General features: G+C 46.3%; 1 protein-coding gene across 2 annotated transcripts; it reads right to left on the reverse strand.

Annotated features, from left to right (window-relative positions):
• Positions 1–376: 376 nt before the first annotated feature.
• On the reverse strand, positions 377–5,584 carry DMRT2 (doublesex and mab-3 related transcription factor 2). Of its 2 annotated transcripts, none has more exons than XM_052701342.1 (3): positions 4,725–5,584; positions 4,532–4,634; positions 377–3,071 (listed from the first exon to the last, which is right to left on the reverse strand). In XM_052701342.1, the coding sequence occupies exons 1-3, from the start codon at positions 5,382–5,384 to the stop codon at positions 2,047–2,049; spliced, it is 1,788 nt and encodes a 595-aa protein (XP_052557302.1). In that variant the 5' UTR covers positions 5,385–5,584; the 3' UTR covers positions 377–2,046. The 2 variants fall into 2 exon arrangements, with proteins under 2 accessions (XP_052557302.1, XP_052557303.1); XM_052701343.1 differs by lacking the exon at positions 4,725–5,584 and adding an exon at positions 3,692–3,773 and having other exon boundaries at positions 379–3,071; positions 4,532–4,696.
• Between the last annotated feature and the right edge of the window lie 18,460 nt (positions 5,585–24,044).

Genomic DNA, 24,044 nt, shown 5'->3' on the forward strand with positions numbered 1-24,044 from the left:
AAGAATTTTGCTCCATGTAAAAGCAGCTCAGCTTGGTGTGACTGCCTAACTGACTGATGAGAAGCCCCGGCTCCCAAGCAAGGTCCATCTCCCTCTAATGGCAGCTGAGCAAAAGACAGAGTCTGAGCATGTGAAAAAGCAATTCATTGCATTGGAGATGTGTTTCCAGGCAGGCAAAGTCTGGTCAGTATGAATGATTCTGTAAAGTAAAACTCTGGCTGGTGTCAAAATCCTGTTAAGTTTGTGTTATCGTTTATTATTATTGCCTGAAACAACATATTTCTTTTCTATTTGTTTTAAAAGACAAGTCATACAAAATTTACACGTGTTAAAATGTTTTTTCTCCAAGCAAAAGGCAGAGCTTGCTGCTTGAACGAGGTGATTGGCAATAGCATCAAGCCACTCATGGATCTCAGAAAAGCACTCTGGCAAACAATTCACCCCATGCACAAATAGCAGCTTGTCCCCCCACGACACCACTCAGCACCGACACCAAACGTGGTCAGAGATGCAGAGTGAGCAATGCTCGTGTTCAGATTTATTTATAGCAAAATGATCGTTCAAGCTGTATGGTAAATGTTGTAAGATCAGAAAATAATAGTGTGCCCTCTCCCTGGTGGTGCTTAAGGCCAGGCTGGATGGGACTCTGAGCAACCTGGTCTACAGGGAGGTGTCCCTGCCTATAGCAAGGGAGTTGGAACTACATGATCTTAAAGGTCCCTCCCAACCCAAACCATTCTGAGTCTAGAGATTTTGCCTAGAAACATCAAATAGAATTTGCCCTTAGAAAATAACAAAAATTGAGAACAACCACAGCTCCCTTCAGCTGACCAAGCAGCTTCTGCTGGGTTGAAATGTTAACAGGAGTAACCGAGGCACCAGCAGTAAGTGGAAATGCCAATGTTGAAATACAGGAAAAAAACTCAAAATACCACAAGTTCAGAAAGTTTCCTTTGAGCTCAGTTACAGTGAGAGCTGTAACTCTGTAACCACAGCACCAAGGGCACCTCACTTTCTGGGGTAAATTCTACTGCTTTCTTTTTATTACCCTTGCAAAAGGGCCCAGAATTACAAAACAGAGAGATCATGACTTGACTTCTCACTAGCAATAAGGATTCGGTGCACCATTTCTACGGTCATTCCAATTACCACAGCTCGAGACTCTCAGACTATTGCAGGTCAGAATTAAATGTTTTTAGGATGGAAATATTCTAAGGAGTGAAAACCCAGAGGAACAGCGAAGTCAGCCAAAAGCATCTATTCAAAATAAAAGCATTTATTCAAAAACTGAATTTAAAAAAGAGGATTTTTTATTCAAAAACTCACCCCAAAAAACTCATTATCCCCAAAAGACTCAAAAAAACCAAAAAGCTCATTATCCCCAAACACAGTCTACCCAGTAAGTCTTTGCTTTAGGAACAGAAGTTTTGTAGAGAGGCATGGGCTAAGTCAGTCTCTATGCTAGCAAGCACTTCACCTTCAAATTAAGAACAGCAAATTTCAGTTAATAACAGAAGCCTTCCAATTCATACTAGTCTACATGCATCTCTTCCCTTAGGTACTGGAAGGTGAAAGCAGGGTGACCACATACCCCACCAAGATAACTCAGTACATCGGTACCAGCCCACAAAGGAATAGGTGTGTTCTGACAGCAGAGCACACTTGATTGCAAGAGACTAGAGACACATCTAAGATCAGGGGATATTACTGGCAGGGCAAAGAAGATCTGTTTTTGCAGGTAAACTCATTTTATTAAGTGGTCTGGAGTTCTGCTTAAAAGAACACTACAGTCTTCTGTATGTGCCATTTCAATTTTTAAAAATAAATTCACTTTTCTTCTGAAAACATGCATGTTTGTATAAACAACATTTATGTATGCCATTTTGAGAAAAAAAGAATGAATTACCATTTACAGCAGAAACTCCTCTTTACAAATCTTTTAAGAGAAAAGGTGGGCAGTAGTAATTCTGCAGAAGGCGAAGCACACAAGCTCTCTACACTGATGTTGCAGTTTATTCACTGGGTGACATTAGCCTCTGCACAAGGTCATTTAAGGATGGATTCAACTGAAAACGACAGTGGCTCAGTTGCTGACAGTTTTGTTGTGGCCTGTTTGGGTCCAAAGAAGTCTTTTGTACATTTATCTATAGTAAACTTGTATTTCTGGTTCTCTTTAATGCTGAACTCCCTATATTTCTTAGATGCTTCTTCAAAAGTCTCTTTCATAAACGATGCTCTCAGCTCTGCTCCCGATTTGTCTGGAAATGTCTGCGGGAACAGTGACTGAAATGGATTGTATTTGATAGGTGGAGAGGGCTTGGCCGTGTCTTTGCTGACCTTGCTCAGTGCCTGTTCTTGAGGAGCCAGAGAATCCTTATCGGAAATCTGAGAGAAAGTCCTTTTTGGAGGAGAGAAGGCTGACCTCTCCCGAGCCTCCTGGGGAAGGCACGGCACCTCACTGCATGCCTGCTGGATGTCAGACGTGTGGGTCAGGAGGAGTGGATTCTCCAGTTTCGGAGACATGATGTCCTGCTCAGTGTTCGGGCACTCCGGGCTTTGTGCCACCTTGGCGTTCCAGCCTGTCCCCGGTTTGAGAGCTTGGACAGTGGTAGCGTTCAGCAGGCACTGCTGGTACAGGAGGGCATCGCTAATGGGGCCACACTTCGGCCACACTAAGAACCTGGAAGGCAGGGGATACTGCCTGTAGGTAGTAGCTACACTGACATTGGAAGAAATAAGTTCCATGTTGCCAGATCCCGAGTACTGCATGGTTAGATCAAGGCAAGTTGGTAAGAAATTGCAGAACTCCTTGCCGGGAGCATCAACCTGAGCAGGGCTGAAGGCGGTTTTGTACGCATTGTATTCAGCTCCGTGCACCATGCGGTTCGGAAGGAAGAGGGCAGCTGCTTGTGTAGCTTCCATCATCTCTCTTTCTTTGTACTCTCTTTCTAGCATAATGTTCTCCAACTCTTTATCAGCAAAAGCCCGTCTCTTTCTCATCCTGTCACTTACAGGGGGTGGCAAAGGTGAGTTTCCTCCCAGGTAAGCGTCTGCTGGAATAGGACGATAACCTAAAACAATGAAGTAGCATTAGGAATGGAACCATGCAGGAAAAATATGATAGCTGTGTTTGCACCAGGGGCTCCCTTCAGAGCCTGTCCACCAGGCACGGAGCACGTTCTGCAGACCCTGTGCAGTTCCTACCCTCATCACCGTGCCACCTCAGTTGCCATCCCTGCGCCCTCAGGCACATCCTTCCCCACTCCCTGCATGCAGAGAAGCCAGCCCTGCGGCTCTGCCCTGCATTTTTCCCCCAGAGCTAGCTGAGCAGCCATTCACAGTGGCCATTGGAAGCAGCAGACTGAAAAAAGGCAATACCCTGCCATGCATTATGATCAGTACTGAACCACACGGCTTAATAATGCAGTATTTTTAATAAACATGATAAACAAGTACTCAAATATTCCACCTACTCAGAACTGAAGTACTACATTAATAAAACAAATATCCAGTGCATTCAGCTAATGTACTAATTTAACATAACTGACAGGGTCCAATCCTGTTTGCTCTACCCAGTGAGGTAATCCTATTGAATTATGGAACTGATTACAAGAGCAAGAAGAGGATTTTGCTCCTATTCAGTCCCACTCCTCTCATACAGTTTCCCCATTGCCAAGAAAGATATCTATACCTATAGCTGCTGCCATTCCTATTCTCTAAAGATGAATCACTATGATCATATTGTTACAGATGGTAGAAAATTCCAAGGAGAACTAGGAGAAAAGAAAAAGAAAGTTAAGATAAATACATGAAAAAAGAGATTTTTTTTTTTTTTTTAAGAATGAATTGAAGGAGAAAATTAGAGAAAAGTTTAACAGGACAGAACTGTACACACACAGGCAAAGAAAAGAGCTTTCTATTAAAAAATAATAACAATAATAAAAAGAGCTTGATGATCATAATGCTACAAGGCTACAATTTGGAAAATAATTAAAGCAGCCACAGACATAAATTGGGGCTTGACCCGAAGAGACAGAGAGAACTATAATATATATATGCTCATTAAGACATGGATCTTTCCAACGTCTTGTTTCTGCAGCTGACATTTTCAGCAGGAAAAAAAATCCGAGCAGCCTGTCGTGCCTATCTCACCATTGGTAACGCAATAAACAGAGCTGCTGTGTTAAGCTTTCTCTTCAGAAAGAAAGCGGTTTGATTTACTCCTTTGCTGATGGATACGGCCGCAAATGAGTTGCCCGGCACCGCAGAACACGGCTGGGTACTCATGTAAGAAGAATGTCGGCTTGTAACACTAACTCTCAAATTTCAGATTACCGCCGCTAACATTTCAGGCATTATTTGAGGGGGGAACTGAGGTCCTGCCGCGCCGATTCCACCCACGCAGAGCGGGAGCCGCGGAGGAGCCCGACGGCACCGCGCCCCGGCGGCGCAGAGGCCGCTCCGCGTTACTTCGGCTGAGGCAGCCCCGCCGACTTCAGCCGCACTCGCGGCTCGGCGTCGCCGGACCTACCTTCCAAGATGCTCTTGGCCAGCAAGCTGGGCGTCCGGACGTGCCTCTGGTAGACAGCTTTGCGCTCCAGGCTCGCTTGTTTCCCGGCCAGCCCCTTCTTGTCCTAGGAGAGCGGGCGGACGGCGCCGTCAGCCGGGGCCACCCGCCCCGTCCTGTCCCGACCCGACCTCCCGACCCGACCGCTCCGCCTCACCTCGGTGGCCTGCTGCCGGCGCAGTGCCACCTGCGCGGCCATCACCCGCTGCCGCTCCACCACCAGCAGGCAGTTGGCGCACTGGCAGTCGCGCCAGCGGCAGAACCGCTTGTGTCCCTTCAGGCACGACACCACGCCGTGGTTGCGGCACCGGGCGCACTTGGGCGTGCGGCTCAGCTTCCGCGGCTCACTGCCGCCGCCCCGCCGTGGGGCCGCCGTCGCCTCCTCCTCCTCCTCCCTTGGAGCGCCGAGGCCCTCGGTCGCTTCCCCCTCCAGGCTCTCCACGTCGATTTCCCACTCGCCAGCGGCGCGTCCTTCGGACATGGCTGCTCCGCGCCGCAGCTGCAAGAGAAGGGTCAAGCTACCCGCCCGCGGTCGGATAGGCACGGCGCGAACCGCCAGATGCCTCCCTCCGCGCCCCTTGGTCTCGTACCCCGGAACCCGCGGGGCTCCCCTCAGTTTCCTCGACGGCCGCTGCCCAGAGAACTGTGCGCCGGCCGGAGCGTGTCTGCCGCGGGGAGAAGGGCGGGGAAGGAGCGGGAGGAACAGCCCCGGCGCGGCCGTGGGATGACAGCTCCCGCCGGCTCCCGCCAACCACGCACGGCGGTGCTGGAGCTCCACTGCCTTTGCACTCGGGAAGCGATGGCTCCGAACTCCCATCCTCACCGCCGCCGAGCCTCTTACCCGAGTTCGGTATCCCAGGCCGGCAGGCTAAGCGCCGGGCTCCCGCGACCCACGGGGCGCCACGCCGTCTGCTGACACCGGAGGGTTCTGGCGGGTGAGGGCAAAGAGAGCGCTGCCGCCGCCAACGAGACCGGGACCGCGACCGCCTCGCCGCGCCGCTGCGGCCCCGCCGCGTTATCAGCGCCGTCCGCAGCCGCCCGCGCCGCCCATCGGGCCCGCTCCGCGCGGCCGCCGCCCTCATTGGCCCGCGCCGACACCGCCCCGCCCCGCCGCTCGCCTGCCAGCCTCCGCGCGTGTGTGCGGACGGGCGTGGGGGGCGCGGGGACGCGCGTGGGGGTGGTGCGGAGGGGAGCAGGGCGGCGGCGGCGGCGGGTGCGGGTCATAACCGTGGGGAGAACGGGAGGAGGAGAGGAGGAGAGAGAGGAGTGACGCGTGTGGGGGTGACAGACGCACGCCAGCCTACGGGGAGCGCGGCGGGGGAAAGTGGTGGGGAAAGGTGGAACGCTCACGGAGCTTTTCGTTTGTCGTCCTTCTTTGTCCCGCTGCGAGGAGGGAAATGCGTGGAAATGACTTTATTTCGAGTCTGGAAACACAGCGATATCTCTGTGATTTTCCCGCACTCCCTGTAACACCGAGGGGCAAAGTATTCGTTAATTCCGTAACGTTCGCACCGTGACACTTGGGAAGAGCTCTTTCTCTCCTCCCGTTCTCCGACGGCTGCCGCGCTTTCAGGGCCGGGTGGACCAACACTGTCGCCCGAAGTCAGGGCTGCGGAGCGCGGCTGCAAACGGGAGCGGGAGGGGGAGAATGGGGATGACACTCAGCTTGGACCCGCTCGGCGCCTAGCAGAGGAAAGTCAGAATAAATGGGGTATGCCTTGGGAAAGAAGAAAAGGAAGGAAGGAAAGGAGGGGAAGGAAGGGAGGAAAGTGAGAGAAAAAAAAGCGCTCATCGGTGTGCTGATCGAAAGCCAACGATATGTCAACTATACACGGAAAACATTCTCCTGTAAGGGCAAACGTATTTCCGTGAGCGGCGCGTGCAGCACGCGCAGACAACCCACGCTCTTGTCTCAGCGGACGGGAACGCGCCGTGCCGCCGCCCTCAGCCCCTCCTTGTAGGGCGAGCGCCCCGGGGCTGCAGCATCTGCTGCGGGCGGGCCGAGGACAGCCGCCGGATTGGGCCCTCGTTGTTCGGCCGAGGTGTGCGGAAGCCGCGCGTCCCTGTGCAGCGTTCGCCTACTCAGAATGCAGCTCGCCGCACTCGCTTCGGGGAAACGCGTCCTCGACGGCAGGTAGCATTCATCCCTAAAGAGTCTCCCGCTGCTGCTTACAGGCATGACGAAAAGGCAAATACCTAAAGAATTCCACTTTCCCCCTTGGGGTCTTTCTTAAAAGGCGCGGGCATGACAAAGAACCTGCTAGGTTAGGAAACAGAAGTCCCTTTTTCTTGTAAACCGACACCAAATTACAAAGTACGGTTTCTGCGGGCCGCTGGCGTAAATTACAAAACAGTTTCCCTCCTGTTTACTTTATCCACAGGGAACTGTGAAATCCAGCCATGACTTTAAAGCATGTTTGTGTAACATTCTCTTTCTCCTCCTGTTTGAGCTCTGTTCTGCGGGGCGCTCCTCTTCCCCTTCCCCGGGGGACGGGAGAGCCGCGGGGAGCGCCGCTGCGGCCCCGCATCGGCTCCTGCTTCCCTTCAGCCCGCGGTGACAGCTGCGACCCTTGCGAGATGCGATGGGACAGGACGGGAAGGGACGGGACAGAATGGAGCGGGCATTGGTTTCCAAGCTGGGAAATGCTCAGCGCAGCGCCCGCTGTGACGGCCTCTATCACGGCCCCCTCCTCAAACCGGTGTTCCCTCCTCACCGTCATCATCACCCGGGGAGCTACGCAGAACCTTTCTGGAGCTTCCTCGGGGAAACGTTTCCCCATCCTGCCCTCGGGAACCGCCGCGCTGCACGGGAGCACAGCGTTGTGCCGATGGAGGGCGCTGCAGCGGCTGTGGCTGAGCTCCGGGACCGGGGTGGGGTCGGGGAGTGACCGCGAGGGACTCTGCCCTATCCCAGTGCGTGTGCGCGCCAAGTCGGCAGAGGAAAAGCAGCTCCGAGGCATTCGCGAGACCGTCAGGACATCTCTCCCCCTCGGAAGGTGCTGCTGTCCGGCTCCGCATCGCGCTTCGAGCGGCGGGGATGGGGATGGCAAGCGTGCAGGTGCAGGAGACGAGGCCCCCTCCCGTCCTCCTATCCCGCCCCTTCTCCCAGGGGATTTATTAGCAGGGTTCGGGCCGGCTAACCAAACGGCAGCCCCGGGTGCGAATTCCCCGGAAGAATGCTTTGATCGTGCCCTCTCTTCGAGCCGTCGGGAGCGGATTACATCGCCAAACCCGGGAGCTCCTGCCGCTTGTTTGGTCAGAGATGTTACCCGTTGCCGCTGCCCTGGGGGCCCGCAGTGCGCGGGTATGGCCGGGTTTCCCCGCCCGCTGCTGGGAGAGTGCGCAAATATCCCCGGTGGTGATAATGGCAGGGAAAAAATAAAAATAAACAAAAAAAATAAAAACTAAAAATAAGAAAATCACTTTTTTTTTTTTTTCTCAGTTCTTTCCAACAGTTACAAAGCAATTTGTTTTGCAGCTATCTTCCATTAAAACGTGGGTTTGTTTCTCATGTCACTCTCCATCAGTCTGTTGTAAGCAGTGCTTAAAGCAAGGTGAATCTCGGTGAGATTGTTGTCTGCAGCACAGATCCTTCAGAATGGCTTCTATGTTAAAATGATTTAAATGATCAAGTTTCAACTTCTTGTCCTCTTGTGTTTTAAATAAGCATGTTTTTGTGGTTGTTTTTTGGTTTGGTTTGTTGTTTTTTTTATATACATCTCCACTTTATGTATTGGTAAGCACCTTTATAGAAAGAGGAGGAATTTTCTGTTACCTTCGCACGTCGGACAAGTAAATGTAATAAAACCATATAATAAAGATGTAAGAAATGTTGACAGCAATGTGTTCTGTATAGCATGATATGGAAGAAAATTTTATTGACTGTGAGAGTGATTCCACTGCCTTTGTAAGAATGTTTGCTTTGGCAAGGAGGGCAAGGGTTAGCCTTTATGGGGAAACTTGTGCATCACACTAGGACAATCTCCAGCCATGTAAAACCGGATTGAAATCAGAAGTGGTAAAGGTGACTGGAGCGCTTGCAAAGCAGAATTGCCACAGCAGGTAAGTGAGAGAACACCAATCAGAAGTTTGGTGGAGTAGGCAGGAAGTCTCCCCCAGGCACAGCTGGTTTTGGGTCAGGCACAGAACAGCAACTTCCCAGCAGCAGCTTCTTTCACCCTGCAGCAGCCTTGGAGAAATCAGCTCCTGGGGATGGGCTGTGGAGGCAGGGCAGGTTTGCCCTCTGTGATGGGCCCTGCTGCAGCAGGGCTGTACCAGGAGCATGCTCTGGCTGTGGCCCTATGAACGAGATTCAAAGGCACAGTAATCATTAGACGCAGCAATGTAGGGAATCGATGGCACAGTGGAAATAGAACTGCTTCTCTGCAGCTTCTAAGCACGTGGCCAGGGGACTCTGAGGCAAACCAGGAGGCACTCTGAGGCAACCAGTGAAACCAGCCCTCACCCAGTCCTCCTCTGAAAGTCTGAATATGAAAAATGCCATGAGAAAATCTTGTGTACCATCCACAGTGTCTTTGCTGTGGCTTATAAACACAGCTGACCTTTGGTTTCCCAGCATTTAATAAGCCAGTAGACACTTGGCAGGTTTCTTGCTAAAATGTACTAGAAAGTCAGATCAACTCTCAGCGTGAATATCAAGAATCCAATATACAAGCAGTGAGCATAGCAAATTGTCAAGTCAGCAACTAATGTACTTCACTATAATCTTCCCAAATGTCTTAAGTAGTTTGGCAAATCCTTTATTGCAATAAATTCTACTGAAGTTTTGGGTTGTTGGGTTTTTTTTTTTCAACATATGGCCTTAAAAAGTAAGTTAGCCAAGAATATTTTTAGACTCACAGCAGAGCTTGCTGGAGATGTTGTCTCAAATCTTGTTTGCACTCTGGCAGTTTTATTCAAATGTCAACCAGATGCAGAAAGTGCGGGGTCTGGGGTTTTGTTTTACAGTCCTGGAAAGTAAAGGTCAAGGCTCTGCAATATAAATTGTCTGTTTGATTGCCTTATTTTAGGGAAACAGCAAGAAGTCTCACTAATAAAATGTTAAGGTTGGCTTTTTTTCCCCTCAGGATGCATTATGATCATATGCAAAATATTTTAAATGCCAGTAAAGCACCTGCTAAATCAAATAAGTTGGGTAGGGCACATTGTGCTTAGCAGTAAAAACTCAGTCACATAACCATAACTGGCTAGATTGTGTTCTCATTTCCTAGGTATCATTGCACTGTCTGGGCAGCAATACTGAAATTAATGGGATAACCTGAGGTATTAGTCAGCCTTACAAGCAGGATCAGAATTTGGCAATATATCACTTAAAATAAGCTAGACAGACTCACACTATATTTCTATATGCAGGGACCTAGGCCATGCTGCTAGCTGTACCCCTGCTAGCAGGAAGGTTCATTTTTTGCAGAGTTCATGCAGATACAAGTCCCTTCCAGACATAGAAGGTATGTCAAAGGGAATGCTGGTTTGTCTCTCAGAAGACTGTGCAGAAGACACTTTGTAGTGCATCCACTTCTGTGACCTTTCCACTGAAGCTTTCTGTCAGACTTGACCATCTACCCTTCTGAGAACTTACCCTGGAAACCAGATGAGCCCTTCCTCCAAGGAGGATCTGTCCACATGAACCTGTGCAGTTACTGCAAGCTGGCACTCACATGCTTCTTGCTACACCAGGAAACAGAAGCAAATAGGAAAGCAAGGGGTGAACAACCAACACAGCAGGTGTAAAATTATAGACTCATTAAGGTTGGAAAAACAACCATCAACCATCAAAAATGCAACCATCAACCCATCACCACCGTGCCCACTAAACCATGTCCCTCAGTGCCACATTTCCACGTTTCTTGAACACCTCCAGGGACTGTGACTCCACCACTTGCCTGGGCAATCCATTCCAATGTCCCACCTCTTTTTCTGAGAAGAAATGTTTCCTAATATCCAGACAGAACCTCCCCTGGTGCAACCCCAGGCTTCCATCCTATCACTGTTACTCAGGAGAACAGTTCGACCCCCACCTCACCACAACCTCCTTTCAGGCTGTTGTAAAGAACAATAAGGTCTCCCCTGACCCTCTGTACTGAACAATCCCTTCAGTGGCTCCTCATAAGACCTGTGCTGCAGACTCTTCACTACTTCGTTGGCTTTCACTATCTCAAACTCCTCCCGTGTTTAAATAGAAGAATTTACACACACAAGCCCTCTTCCACAAGATGTTAGGTGGTGCTTGAAGTGACAAAGGTTTCTACAGCTATATAAACAAAATCTTAGCCTACTTTTACCTGTTTTCTCATTCACAACTAGTACTGCTGTGTGTCTTCTGTTCTGCTTTGTTGAGGTTTGGCTCTGCCAGAAATGTCGTTGGGAGAATCAAAAACTACTTGAAGCACAGAGGTGGCAGCAGGCAGCATTTGATCTGGAAGTATAATTCAATGCAAATGGAGGAGTGGCACCAGAGTCACCTCATGAAGCAGTAACATTGCCTGCACAGATGAGAATTCAGTGCCTGGCTGGACATTTAGGAGCACCTCCATCCAGTTGGGTGCTTCTCTTGCCCTATCCCAGTTTTATGACTTTGTCCCCTGGCAGAGTGTAGAGTGTCCCCTGGCAGTGTTCTAACAGCCCTGAAAGAGAACATGCTTCCAAAGCATGCTTCCAAATCTTTTTTTCTCTCAGACGTGCACCTGTTCATTGACTGCCTTGGATTTTCTACTGAAATAAGTACCCTGGTCATCTCTGTCAGCAGAGTCTATCCTGACAAACATTCAGTACTGTGGCTCTGCACATGGCCATGTGTCTGATCTGTCTGGTAAAGGAAGCTTACATTATATAAACCACTAAAACCAAGTAATGTGTTATAAATGCATAGTTAGTTAATGCAATTATTATAAACAGGAATTTTGATGAAAATCTAAGAGAAACCGTTCCTGGAAGTTGCAGTTGTTTAGCATTCTGGGATCAAACTCTATCCCTCATTCCATACAGACACTCCATTGAAATTCTTCAGATTAAATGGGCATAGGTCTGAGTTTAACATATTGCAGATGTGTATATACATTAAGAACATTGGACACATTGTACTCAGAAAATGCTATTTTACTTATGGTATTTTTTTCAGCACTTATGATTACTTGCAATAATAATAAAGACTATTCCACAAACTGTTCTAAGATCATATGACATAGCAAGCACACTGTCATCTACTTTCTGATTTAGCATCTGTGACACTTGGATAATTCGTGGTCTTTGGCCATCCGGCACGATATCAACTATACAAAGTGTCAAACCACTCAGTGCATAAAATTAACTGATTTCTGGGAGTAAAGGGTTGTAACCAACTCTGCTGAATTCAACAGAAAACCTTCTATGTTGAGTGTAGGAGGAATAGGATGAGGCTCATATTTAACTTCTTCTGACTTAAAAGAGAAGACAACACACTTCTCAGAGATTCTGCTTTCCCTACATGACCAATTTGCTGGCTCAAAATGTTAATTGTCAGCTCTTCTTCTATTTACAGCAGAGAGGAGCCACAGGGCTGGGGCAGTGCTTTCTAGCCAGCTCAGTCTGATACTCCAGACATATATTTTCTCTGTGACTTGCACATGAAAGAGATTTTCTTTAGGCCCCACCTTCCAAGTTTTTAGGCAATATTTTCTGTCTAGTACTGATTTCCAACATAGAAACACCAGAATGTCCAACAAGTAGATACTACATCTGTTATAACCATGTACTACTAGAAACTTGGCTGACAGGCACTTGTGATATATGTAAATATAAATGACAAGTCCCCTTTCCTGAACAGGGACAATAAGACAATTAGAAGGAGTCTAAATATACTGGTGTTAGCAGAACACATCCTAACAGCTGGTTCAGGAAAAATCATTCAAAGTTTTGACCAAGAAGAAAGGAAATGTGAGAACGTGCCCAAGGACCCAGCTCATTTGTGGCACTCAGTGAGCTTAGAAAACCTATGGTAAGTTCAACAACTTAGAAGAAATTCATGCTATAATGATTAAACTCATGCTTTCCATAGTCAGCTCACTGAAGGATGACAGACCCCAGCCTCAAGAGCTGGTGAGTGAGCTTTACTGATTTCACCCATAGGCACTATAAAATCCTAGCCATGAAAATGAAGAAAGTAGACATCAGCTTGCCCCCAACTTCCACAGAGCTGCACTGCATCCTGTTAAGCATCACTGCAACAAGAACATGCTAATCTTTTGCTGTCCAAATTCCTTTCAGTTCTCTCCAGATCTACATCATGTGTCTGTCTCAACATTAGTGGAACCACCACAGACTGATAGGAGAGGATGACAAGGTTATGTAGATGTCTCAATAACAGGAAGGCTTTTCCGAGAGCTAAAAATAAATGTTCACCTTGCCAGGGGTGGAATTTAATTTAATCGTTATGATGGTTGTATTTCCTGTGTCTGTACAGGGACTGTTGTAAGAGTAGAACAGTAAGATTTGATTGGGTCAGAACTGAAAGTAGCAGTAACGTAAACTGACAGATTAGATCTCCCTTTTACATCTGCTGGAGCAGAACATCCCCTGCAGCACAGTGGCCGTTGCTGCCTGCATGGGGACTTCCTGCCCTGCAGCCTGGAGCACACACAGGCGCTGGCAAAGTAGAAATGTCATCCTACGTGATTTGAGAATTCCCCTCCGTAATGTACCAGAGTAATAATGGACAATAATAAATGGGAGTCCTTGGTTCTCTTCTTTGGCTGAATATGTCTCACTGAGTCAGAAGAGACCGCATCTCGTTTTTCCAATGTGTGCTTTTGTTGGGTCAATAGAGAGACTGTTATATAGTGGTAATGTGAGCTCAGTAATGTGCGCAGGTTCTGGGGCTTTATTGTGTCCCTGCTATGTTAATTAGTATTAGTAACATGATGGATTGGCAACACGTGTACTTTCTGAGTCTTAAACCAGCCCTGAGAGTTTAGCACTCCATTAGTTACACATCACAGAAACCCAGGGATGTTTACTCAAAAAAGTATCACTTACAAGAATGAAACTTTCTAATTCATTCCTGATAGGAGTGGCAGACAGACCCTGCCCAGAGCTCTCCGCTCTGCGCTGCGGCCAGGGTCATGCTGGTGTCCCATATCAAAGCTCCTTCCAGTGCTCTCCTGGGAGGAGCGCTGTAGTAGCAGCAGGCTGGGCACCAGGGCCTTCTGGTGGAGAAGGTGGAGTGCAGAGTTTGGTGGGAGTTACGTGAAGAGTTTTACCTCTTGGTGAAAGTCCTCACAAGAGAAAGGCAGAGAACTAGTCAGGCTGTTTGCTGCCCCTGCCCCATGCCCCTCTCCACTCTACCATACCAGCCAGCAAGAGAAACTCCTCTCTGCAATCCAGAGACACAAATCAGCAATGGGCTAAGCTTCTGGAAGACCCTTCTAAAACAAACGGGGAGAAACAGCAGCGAGAGAGGCTGAGTACACCTTTTCCATAGCAAAAGAGAACACCTTGATCCTTTCATGCATCAAATAACACAAAAACTCCAGTTCTGCCCCCTAAGATGTCCCCCTAAGATGTCCTCCCTCCCCTCCCCAAGATGCAGAGATTACTTGTCCTTCAACACTGTGGAAGAGGACCACTCAGCTTCAAGAATCACTCCTCCAGAAGACAGAAGCAGCTCTATTTCTGTTTTGTTTTGGTTGTTGTTGTTTTAATGCAATCTGTCTCTAATCACACAGCAACCTAATGGCCCCAGGAATGGCTGTCTTTCTTGCACGTATCCTTGATCCCCATCTCAATCTTCTTTGCCTCAAAACTACCCTGATATGGTAATGCTTGTCTTCCTAGTATTACCCTCAAAAATTCCATCACAAGCATGACCACATAAATAATGCAAAAACAAATGCCAACATCACTTTCCAGCAAATCAGTTTCTTGCTGTGGTCATCATCAGTAGTAACAAATACTCTGCAGTGATTCTGTATCCTGGATGAACGCATGGAATTATCTTTCAACATTAATAATTAGCAGAGCCATGGGCCTTATTCTGGCCTGATATTCTTCTGTTTAGTTTTTGGCATCACTTACAGTATATGGAAACACAAATGATTTGTGCAGCTGAGCTCACAAACAGTAGCAGCTGACCTGATTACAATGAGTTGAGTGGGCCCCATGTAGAAGCCAATTTGCTGCAAATTCCAGGAATATTAAATCAAGTAGATGATTACAATCAGTGAAGAAACATCAAAGCTAGTTCCAGATTGTAATTGAATTATTTTTACTCTATAAATTGTAGTTTTATATTGAATTATGCCTGGGTAGTTTGACTGAGTCTGTTTGGATTAAATATGCATATCTCTGAAGTGGATTTGTCTGTGTGTATTATTATAGAATCATAGAATCATTTGAGTTGGAAGAGACATTTATAGGTCATCTAGTCAAGTCACTAATTGATCCTATTGACCTACAGACAAACCAAGGATGTTCTTCTGAGTTCAGTTTAGTGAAAGTAATGTTCCTGCAGTAGGAAAGCCTTCTCTTTGTTCACTTTCAAGTCTCAACCAAGCCAAGAAAATTCTACATTGCCACGTGAAGCAGGCAAACTGTATGGATTTCTACTCACTGTGCTGATCTTGCTGTACTGGCAGTCAAAAAGAAATTCTATTTTAACTTGAAAAGTAAAGATGGTAACTCCATGTCTTGCTTGGAGCAAAAATATTTTCAGTATATTAAATTCACACTGTCATCTGAATGAATGCTTTAAGAACTGCTGTGAGTTTTTTGTTGTTTGTTGGTTGGTTTTGGTTTTGTTTCAGTTTGTTTTTCGTTTTTTGGGGGGGGATGAGATCACCATTAACGGTGCTGCTTTCCACAACTACAAAGCTAAGAGACAATCTCAAATAATTTTAAAAACTAACAACATTGAGAGGGATATTTATCAGAGCTATGGTAGGTCCCACAATACACAGCATGTCACAATAGAAGGTCTACCATGTCAGCATTTGAACCACCATGAGTAACTCACCCAGGACAAGCTGGATGTGCTGGCATGAAGGACCAATTTGTTGTTGCTGCAGAGAAGGCAGATCAGCAGGTGACAAGGCACTCCAGCACTGCAGATCACTTCATCAGCTCTTGGTACATCAGACAAGGATGATAAAAATCAGAGTACAGTGGTGACTCTTTGCAGCCTGCTCTTAGGCAAGGACATTTTTGCACAACCAGGTAAATGATCCTTTGGCTCTGTAGTGTTAGCAGTGCAAGCTTACAAGCTTGCATTTTATGTTGAACTTTGCACACTGCAGCACTAAAACTTGACAGCAGCCTCTAAGCAATGCCAAAATACAAGCAGGCAGGTCCAATCATAATCCTCTGCAGGATGCTGTGCTCTGCAGTCATTTCCTGCTTCTCACATGTGAGGGTAACAGACACAGCTAAAAGGGCTGACACGGTCTTTATGGCTTGGCACATCTCTAATAAAAAAGGCCTTGATCATAGGAAGAAAGAGGCAGTGTGGGATATAAATACTGGAGAAACTGGGAACTCCTATGGCAGGCAGAACATCTGTTTATTGCATTTTTCAGTGTTTTATTTTCAGTTGCCTGTGGCAAAGAACCAGGACTTTTACCAGTGCAAACTGTGCTCAGTCATAAACATAGAACTATCCTTGTAAGGTACTTTGAGCTTAATAATGCAGCATCTCTGTTAGAGGGCAGTGGCAGAGTCAGAAGTCAAGGCACAGGGCACCGTTCATAAGGAAAGTATTTTACTTAAATGTGAGGGGATTTATTTTGTGCAAACATTGGTACTTAATGCTACATGAAGGAAAATTTTAAGAAAAGCTTCTTGTGGTAAAACAATCTGCTCTAGGTTCCTCCACAAAAACCCTGCAACAATATTAACACACTGACATACACGTCATGGAATGAGTTTTGCTAACCTATGGTTATTTCTGCATTGTATCTCAGAGCAATATCACTACTGAATGGGAAAGAGGATATGTTCCAAAAAATTTTATTGTTAATGGGAATATCAGAAAACACCTCACTCAGCAGAGGAGTCCATAAGGAAATCCACTTGAGGCCACATTCAAGGTATTACTGTCCTTGGTTTAGTCTTCATTTTATGCACACCAGCAAAAAGTGTTACATGGTGAACTCACTTCTCAGCAATGCAATGCTGTTTTATTAAATACACCTTTGGTGGGTCTCCAGGTCAGCCAAAGACCTGAGAATGAAGTAACACAAAGAGCAGAATCAATCAGTAAAATGTAGATCCTATTCAAACTCAAAACATGCTAGAGCAGAAACAGCACTGGTTGGATCTACCAAAAAAGAGCCAACTACGAGGTTAGAAAACCAATCTATGGCCACTTGCATTGCTCACCATTCTTGCATACTGGAGATGGGCAACTAGGTTCTCCTGAACAACCATACAAAAATTTGTTTGTCAAGGCCATGGAATGAGGCAACTAGGCCAGAGTAGACCACTGTGTGTGTCTTCTGCCCATGTCCCAGACATATATCACATGGGTAGATATGACCAGATAAATTAGACAGTCATGCTGTATTGTCAGTAGTAACAATTTGGCTAAATGCATGTCACTGTGTACTCTCCCCATAATGAAAGAAAGGATGCTAAAGAGACCAAGCTTTCCAGTTCCTGGAGCTGCAACAGGAATCAGCAGAAGTGGTGACGAGAGGAACTTTCTGTGCTCTTAGAATGTAGGGATCACCTGAAGAGAGACCTAAAAGAAGAAGTGGGTGATCCAGTTTTCACAGCAACCTGTCTCCCAGCAGTTTCATCCCCACACCTACTACAGAGAATGAGGTGGTTAAAAGTTTGTCACAAAGCTATATTCTTTACTCTCAATCTCACCAAATGCTATCATTAATAAGGGTGGCCCAGGCCATCTCCGATCAGCTCTCATCCTGACAGTTTCAGTCAGTCCTTAGTTTAGTCAAATGAGTCTTCTGGGAATTTCTCAGTCCCCTCCTGACTCACTAGCACCTGTGACACTTGCTGACTTTGCCTAAGCTTGTGTTTTTCATTGTATCCTAACATGCTGGGTAACACAAACATTTGCTCCTTGGGACCAAGACTTTCAGTATGATATTAAACACAAGCACTGCTAGCATCAGAAGACCACATCCGAGAGCAGTAGTACCTAAAATGGATTTACACAACTAGTATTAGCATATGCATATGTAAACCTGAAGTTAAATTTAGACACGGGTCATGACTGGTTGTTTCAGTACTCACCTATCCAGCCCTACTGTCAGATCCTATGATTTTATCAAAAAGCAGGAAGAGAGATAGGCTCATTTAAGCAGACACCTTGGCTATTTTCACAGACTGGGAAACATCCTACCAACAAATCAAACTTACAGTGCCACTACCATGCTTCAATAACTAAGACCAAAGGGCAGTGTAGTTGGGATATTTTTAAGACAAATAAGATATATTTCTAGATACATTTCCTACCAAAATGGCAACTCCACAGGGAGGGTGTAGCATGGACTACTTGGTACAAAGAGAAAAAGAAACCCTTGGAACACCTTAATTCCACTATTCCACAGATTTTGTTTTAAGTAAAAAATGCTCATCATTTGAAAAATTCAAGAGTACTGCTGTATTTTGCCCTGTCTCCACTTTCTGGACAGATTTACAGTTTATCCTATGACGGAAGACAGAGGACACTGAAATAATCAAATATGGACTATAACTAAGGGAGCTCAAGATGCTGAGTATCAAAAGAAGGTCTTCAAATATCTCAATCAGAGTTGGCTGAGGAAAAGGCTTTCCTGCTCACATCAAAAAGCAGCTCATAGGATTCAGCAGTTATGTGCACAGAGGACCTCATTTAAAACAGCGTACAGATTACTCACATATATCACAGACATTGCTAGATATCTCTGGATTCATTAGCTACCAGCCCACTTTTTTCCAACTGTTGCCTTTCTTTCTACTGAAAAAAATAATAATAATAAAATTGGCAATATACACTGTGCAAGCAGAGAAGAAGAATAAGTCTGCTGAATGATAGTGGAGAAGAGCATCGTTAAATATTCTAACACTCAACACACCTGATGAGTCAAAGGACTAAGCATACTTAGTCGGGTATTCATTTATTTTGGGGGTGGGATAGGGGCCCTTTCCACAGGCAGATAGGATAAACAAAACACCTTTTTGTGAAAGAGAAGTTCAAATCCAAGTCATGAGCACGCATGTATGCGTGGTGTAAGCTCGTCTAAACTGTATGCATAAGCTAGTGGATGTGTACACAGCACTGTATGTTGTTGTTTGTTTCTGATCTCTTCCCACTAGATGGAGTCGGGGACTGCGGTAGTTCCTGCTGCAGCTGTCTTCCAAGGCCGTTAGTAATGGCTGTGTGTCTGTGTGCAAGATAGTGATGTTAACAATCTGAGTGTGTTTAGTTATCAGTTGATTTTCTGGCCTTCGGATGTGTATTGAAAAAGGCACACTACTCCGAGGAGAGTATTTAGGGGTTTGACGATTTATTCAGGAGCTACTTTGTGATTCAAAGGTCACAGATCTAGAAAGGCTGGTACCCAGCAATTAGCATGGTGATGAATAAAGATGATAGTGCAAAATTAGAAATAGGCTGTTTGTTCCTGAAGACCTTGAAGTATTGTACAGGATGGGTCCAAAACATCCCATGACAGCCTGAGTCTTATGTCAAATGTGACACCAAAACCACTTTCTCAGTGCAAAATTTACTAGGAGCGCCAGCCAGCAGATAATACTGATTCATACACCCAAGGCTGCACAGTTGGATCTATCATTTGCTTGCCTTCATTTCATCAGAGGAAAAAGCACCTGAAGAGCCAACCCACAGCCTTATTCCTGCCTCCAGTCTTTTTGCCAGTGAAACAGAGGACCCTGGTGGTGAAACAGAATCATTGTCATCATTCATGTTGCTGATCCTGACCAGGATTAGGGTAGTGTTGCAGTGTGAACCATGAAAGCTGACCTTTACAAGCAACAAATTCCATGTAGTACTTGAAAACTTCTTGGCCTTAAACTGTGAAAATGGCCTCTTGAATAACCACATCTACCATGCCAGCCCCACAAGTTACACTGATTTATATAGGCATGTCAGTAAGGCTAAGTAAGAATGAAGGCATATGAAATGCTACAAGATTAGTGTTAGCAGAAGACTGAAAAGCAAAGGTCTAAGTCATTTTGTGTGGGGAAACATTAAGGTCCCTACAGGAAGATGGTCACACATCCTCTTCTGAGCATGGATGTGGCACTGCCTGATTGCAGGTTCCTCCTTCCCCTTGTGGAGATTTCTAGACCTAGGTATAGATATGAACTACTTTAAGGCATCACAGGAAAATTTTCAAAGAGGTGAAGGGTTGATGTTCCCTGAGAATCTTACAAAATAATTCACTCCCAGCACAAATGGTGGGGAAAATTTATTCTCTGCTTATATTCTAAACGAACCCTTAAGTTGTTAGGCATAAGGAGATGTCAGAGCAGCCCTTGCTCGCAAACCAGCACTTAACAGTGAAAGACCCAGATAAGATCTCTGCTGCTTTATGATAATACCCACAGAAAAGATGGCTGTGAAATGGTTAATTTGCTGAAAGATCTCAAAACAGCTTGGATTCCTGTCATGTAGGGACCTGCCAAGGGCTCACATCCAATCCTAGATGTGAGTTATCTCCAGTGTGTGTGGCCGTGGGAAGAACTTCCCTCGAGCAGCTGCAAATTCAGAGCACTGGTGCGAATCTGACCAGTGTGTAGATGGGGTTGAGGGGGAGCAGGAACAGGAAATGATGTCTTCACCATATGATGACAGCCACCACTGGGTCACCAGGCTGTTTGATGCAGAAAAGTAGCTGGTTGCCAGACCAAAAGCAGGAAGGCGACATCTCGGCTGGCTCCCATACAGCAATCTGGGGATGACGAAGAGAATTGTTATTCACCTCACATTAAAAAAAAGAGAGAGAGAGAAAGAGAGAGAGATGGTAAAGATATTATTGGTATTATTTTCCATTTTGATAGCTTGAGTATTCGCTTACAAATTATGAACAAAGTGCAAAATCCAAGAGTCTTTCTGGGTTGCTACTGGAGAACAGCTCAGTTTGTTTTGCATACTGCTTGCCAAAAGACTTGTCTTTCTTTTGACAGAGGGCCTGGCAGTCATCACCCGTGCCTCAAACTACTGTCATGCATTTGATATCAGACCGCACAGTAAATCCAGCCGGCGAAAAAAACCAGCAAAACCAGGAGCAACATTTGGCAGGTCCCCGTCACAAATTGCTCCTCCAGGAGCTCACAGCACCAGGCGCTTTCAGAGGTTCTCAGGGAGCGCTGCAGGAACTTGGGGAAGGGGGGGGTGCGATGTCCCCCATCCCCGCTCTGCTCCTATCACCTATCGTGATCTGACACAGGGAAGCTCCTGGGGCTCCCCGGGATTAGGGAAGGGACACCCCGTGCTGTGACGTCACACCATCCCTTGGTGACGTCACTGAGGGTCCGGCACGGCGCGCGGCACCGCCGCTAGATGGGGCCGTTTGTCCGAGGGAGAGGTTCCGAACTAAGCGGTGGGATGCCGCGCATCCCGTTCAGCCCGGCTCCCACCTGCGGAACGTCACTCCTCTCTGCCCTAAGGTATATGTCCAGATTGGGCTGAAACGGTGCCAGGAGGCTTTATTCTGTCGAGGACGAGGCCATGAATTTGATGTCCAGGTTAACCTTTGCAATACTGTTGTACTTGTGTTTGCCTTAGGCATATGCTTGGATAACACATACTGTGGTCATTAATGACCACGTTAATGACCTTTTTCTCCTCTAAAGCTCAGCTCAGTGATGCATTCAAAGACAGTTGCAGTTACAGACATTTGGAGGGGAAAAACACAAGCCCATTTCATAGAATCATAGAATCACAAGGTTGGAAACGACCTGCAAGATCATCTAGTCCAACCATCTTCTCATTACCTCTGCTACCACAAGCACTAAGCCATATCTCATAGCTCCTCATCCAGACACCTCTTGAACACTGCCAGGGACGGCGACTCCACCACCTCCCTGGGCAGCCATTCCAGTGCCTGATCACTCTCTGAGAGTAGAAGTTCTTCCTTATGTCTAATCTAAACCTCCTCTGGTACGACTTGTGGCCATTTCCTCAGGTCCTGCTCGTTGCCTGGGAGAAGAGGCCAAATCCCTCTTCACTACAACCTCCCTTCAGAAAGTTATACAGTGCAATGAGGTCTCCCCTGAGCCTCCTCTTCTGCAGACTGAACAATCCCAGCTCCCTCAGCCGCTCCTCATAAGACTTGTGCTCCAGACCCCTCACCAGTTTTGTTGCCCTTCTCTGCACACACTCCAGGACCTCAAAATCTTTCCTGTAGTGAGGAACCCAAAACTGAACACAGTACTCGAGGTGCGGCCTCACCAGAGCTGAGTAGAGAGGGATGATCACCTCCCTGCTTCTACTGGACACACTATTTCTAATGCAGGGCAGGACGCCATTGGCCCTCTTGGCCCTCTTGAACATGTGGGCTCATGTTCAGCCAAGAATCAACCAACACCCCCAGGTCCCTTTCCTCCTGACAATCATCCAGCCACTTCCCCCAAGCCTATAATGCTTCCCGAGGAGTGCTTCCCAAGGAGCACTCAAATGTGTTGTAAACACTTTCAGATGAACTCACACATTGCCAGCATGAGGAGGGGGGGACTTGAGCTGGAAGGCTGGAGCACATGCCAGATCTTCATCATCAGTGATTTATTTATTTATATTTTGTGAAACAAAAAAGCAACCCAAGTTTCTGTGGGGACTAATTATATTCAGTTGCATACAAATTAAATCCAGGTCACCATGTCTGGCTGCTGGCTGCTGCTCTTAGGGTGTGCAAGGGTCTGTGAATCAATGCTGCAGAGGAGGTGAGGACTCAGAGCCGGATGGGGTGGTTGTGCTGCTCTCACCACAGTCACAGCCACAGCTATTTCCCCTGTTGCCAGACCAGTGTGACAGCAGAAATGGTGAAAATCTGTTAAAACAGCATCCAGCAGTGATGGCCAAATCATGAAATAGGCAAATGCCAGACAATAACTCAACAAGCAGAACATTTGCCTGAGATTTCAGATCTCAAGTACATACCAATCATCTGGGGAGTTAGTTGTAGCTTTCCATACCTATACATCAAGGAAGCCTGCCAAAACCTCACGTAGTGAGCTTTCCAGGGGAAAGAAAGGAGCACAGGCAGGCAGAGAGAGGCCAGCCCAGCTCACCTCCTGGCTTCTGCTGTAGAGCTCCCCATTCCTTTTTGAAGATAGCAGCAGCATGCACATCACTCTAAAAACACGAGGCAATACTGCTCCCCAAAGGTCACTGATAGTTAGAATGTCTCCCCACTCTCCCTCATTACCAGTATTTGTACCAAAGTCCTGCAAATCATCCCTAAATCCCTACATTCCTATTTGTTCACAAAATGATAGCTAATGATAGCTACTCTATGATCACACAGATGAGAACAGCACAAGGAAGTATGAGATGATTGGATACAGAGAAATGTCATTTTCTGATGTATTTGTGCTTTTGACAGGAAAAAAAAAGAAAGGAAAAGGAAAAGGAAAAGGAAAAGGAAAAGGAAAAGGAAAAGGAAAAGGAAAAGGAAAAGGAAAAGGAAAAGGAAAAGGAAAAGGAAAAGGAAAAGGAAAAGGAAAAGGAAAAGGAAAAGGAAAAGGAAAAGGAAAGGGAAAGGGAAAGGGAAAAGGAAAAGGAAAAGAAAAGGAAAAGGAAAGGGAAAAGGAAAAGGAAAAGGAAAAGGAAAAGGAAAGGGAAAGGGAAAAGGAAAAGGAAAAGGAAAAGGAAAAGGAAAAGGAAAAGGAAAAGGAAAAGGAAAAGGAAAAGGAAAAGGAAAAGGAAAAGGAAAAGGAAAAGGAAAAGGAAAAGGAAAAGGAAAAGGAAAAAGAAGCTTAAGCTTTTTCCTTGTTTATATTCAGTTTTATGCTATGGAAAAGCTGATGACATTCCCGATTTTCTTTGGCAGAGAAAACAAATAAATAAATAAATACGTTACACTACATATCCTGACAACTGTGTTGTTTGTGAGTTTTACAGAGTATTAAGTTCTTACAGAGCACTGAAAAATTTGCAGCTAATAACTGTGTATTCCTTGTAGCAGTTATCTTTAACTCATGGGCATGGAAAAAGAGGCATCTGAAGCTCATACTGAGCTGTGAGATCGTGCCCTTGTGAGAGTTCCTGCTGCCCATGTGTCATCTTCATTGCCCACAAAGACAGAGATAACAAGCTACATTCCCAAAGGCTCTGTACGTATTTTCCTTCTGTAGCAACTTTAAGAGAGCCTAGACTCCAGCAGCGCAGCTCCTAGAAGTACATGTCCCTCTGTAGGTCCCAATCTTTCTAAGCATATGGTGCTTTAAACTCACCATCTACAAGGTCTACAGCCTGGCACAGCATAAAAGTTTGATCTTCCATGTGATGTCAGGATTCACACTG

This window comes from Tympanuchus pallidicinctus, unplaced genomic scaffold (assembly GCF_026119805.1).
Source record: "Tympanuchus pallidicinctus isolate F22 unplaced genomic scaffold, pur_lepc_1.0 scaffold4, whole genome shotgun sequence".
NCBI lineage: Eukaryota > Metazoa > Chordata > Aves > Galliformes > Phasianidae > Tympanuchus > Tympanuchus pallidicinctus.

What these genes read in the sequence shown, in the direction of transcription:
- DMRT2 (XM_052701342.1), bottom strand. Translation starts at nt 5,384, where the DNA reads ATGGGAGTTCGGAGCCATCGCTTCCCGAGTGCAAAGGCAGTGGAGCTC. An exon ending in GCCGGCAGCAGGCCACCGAG is followed by an intron (nt 4,635 to 4,724) that starts GTGAGGCGGAGC and finishes CCGCTCTCCTAG; the next exon opens with GACAAGAAGGGGCTGGCCGG. An exon ending in GGCCAAGAGCATCTTGGAAG is followed by an intron (nt 3,072 to 4,531) that starts GTAGGTCCGGCG and finishes TCATTGTTTTAG; the next exon opens with GTTATCGTCCTATTCCAGCA.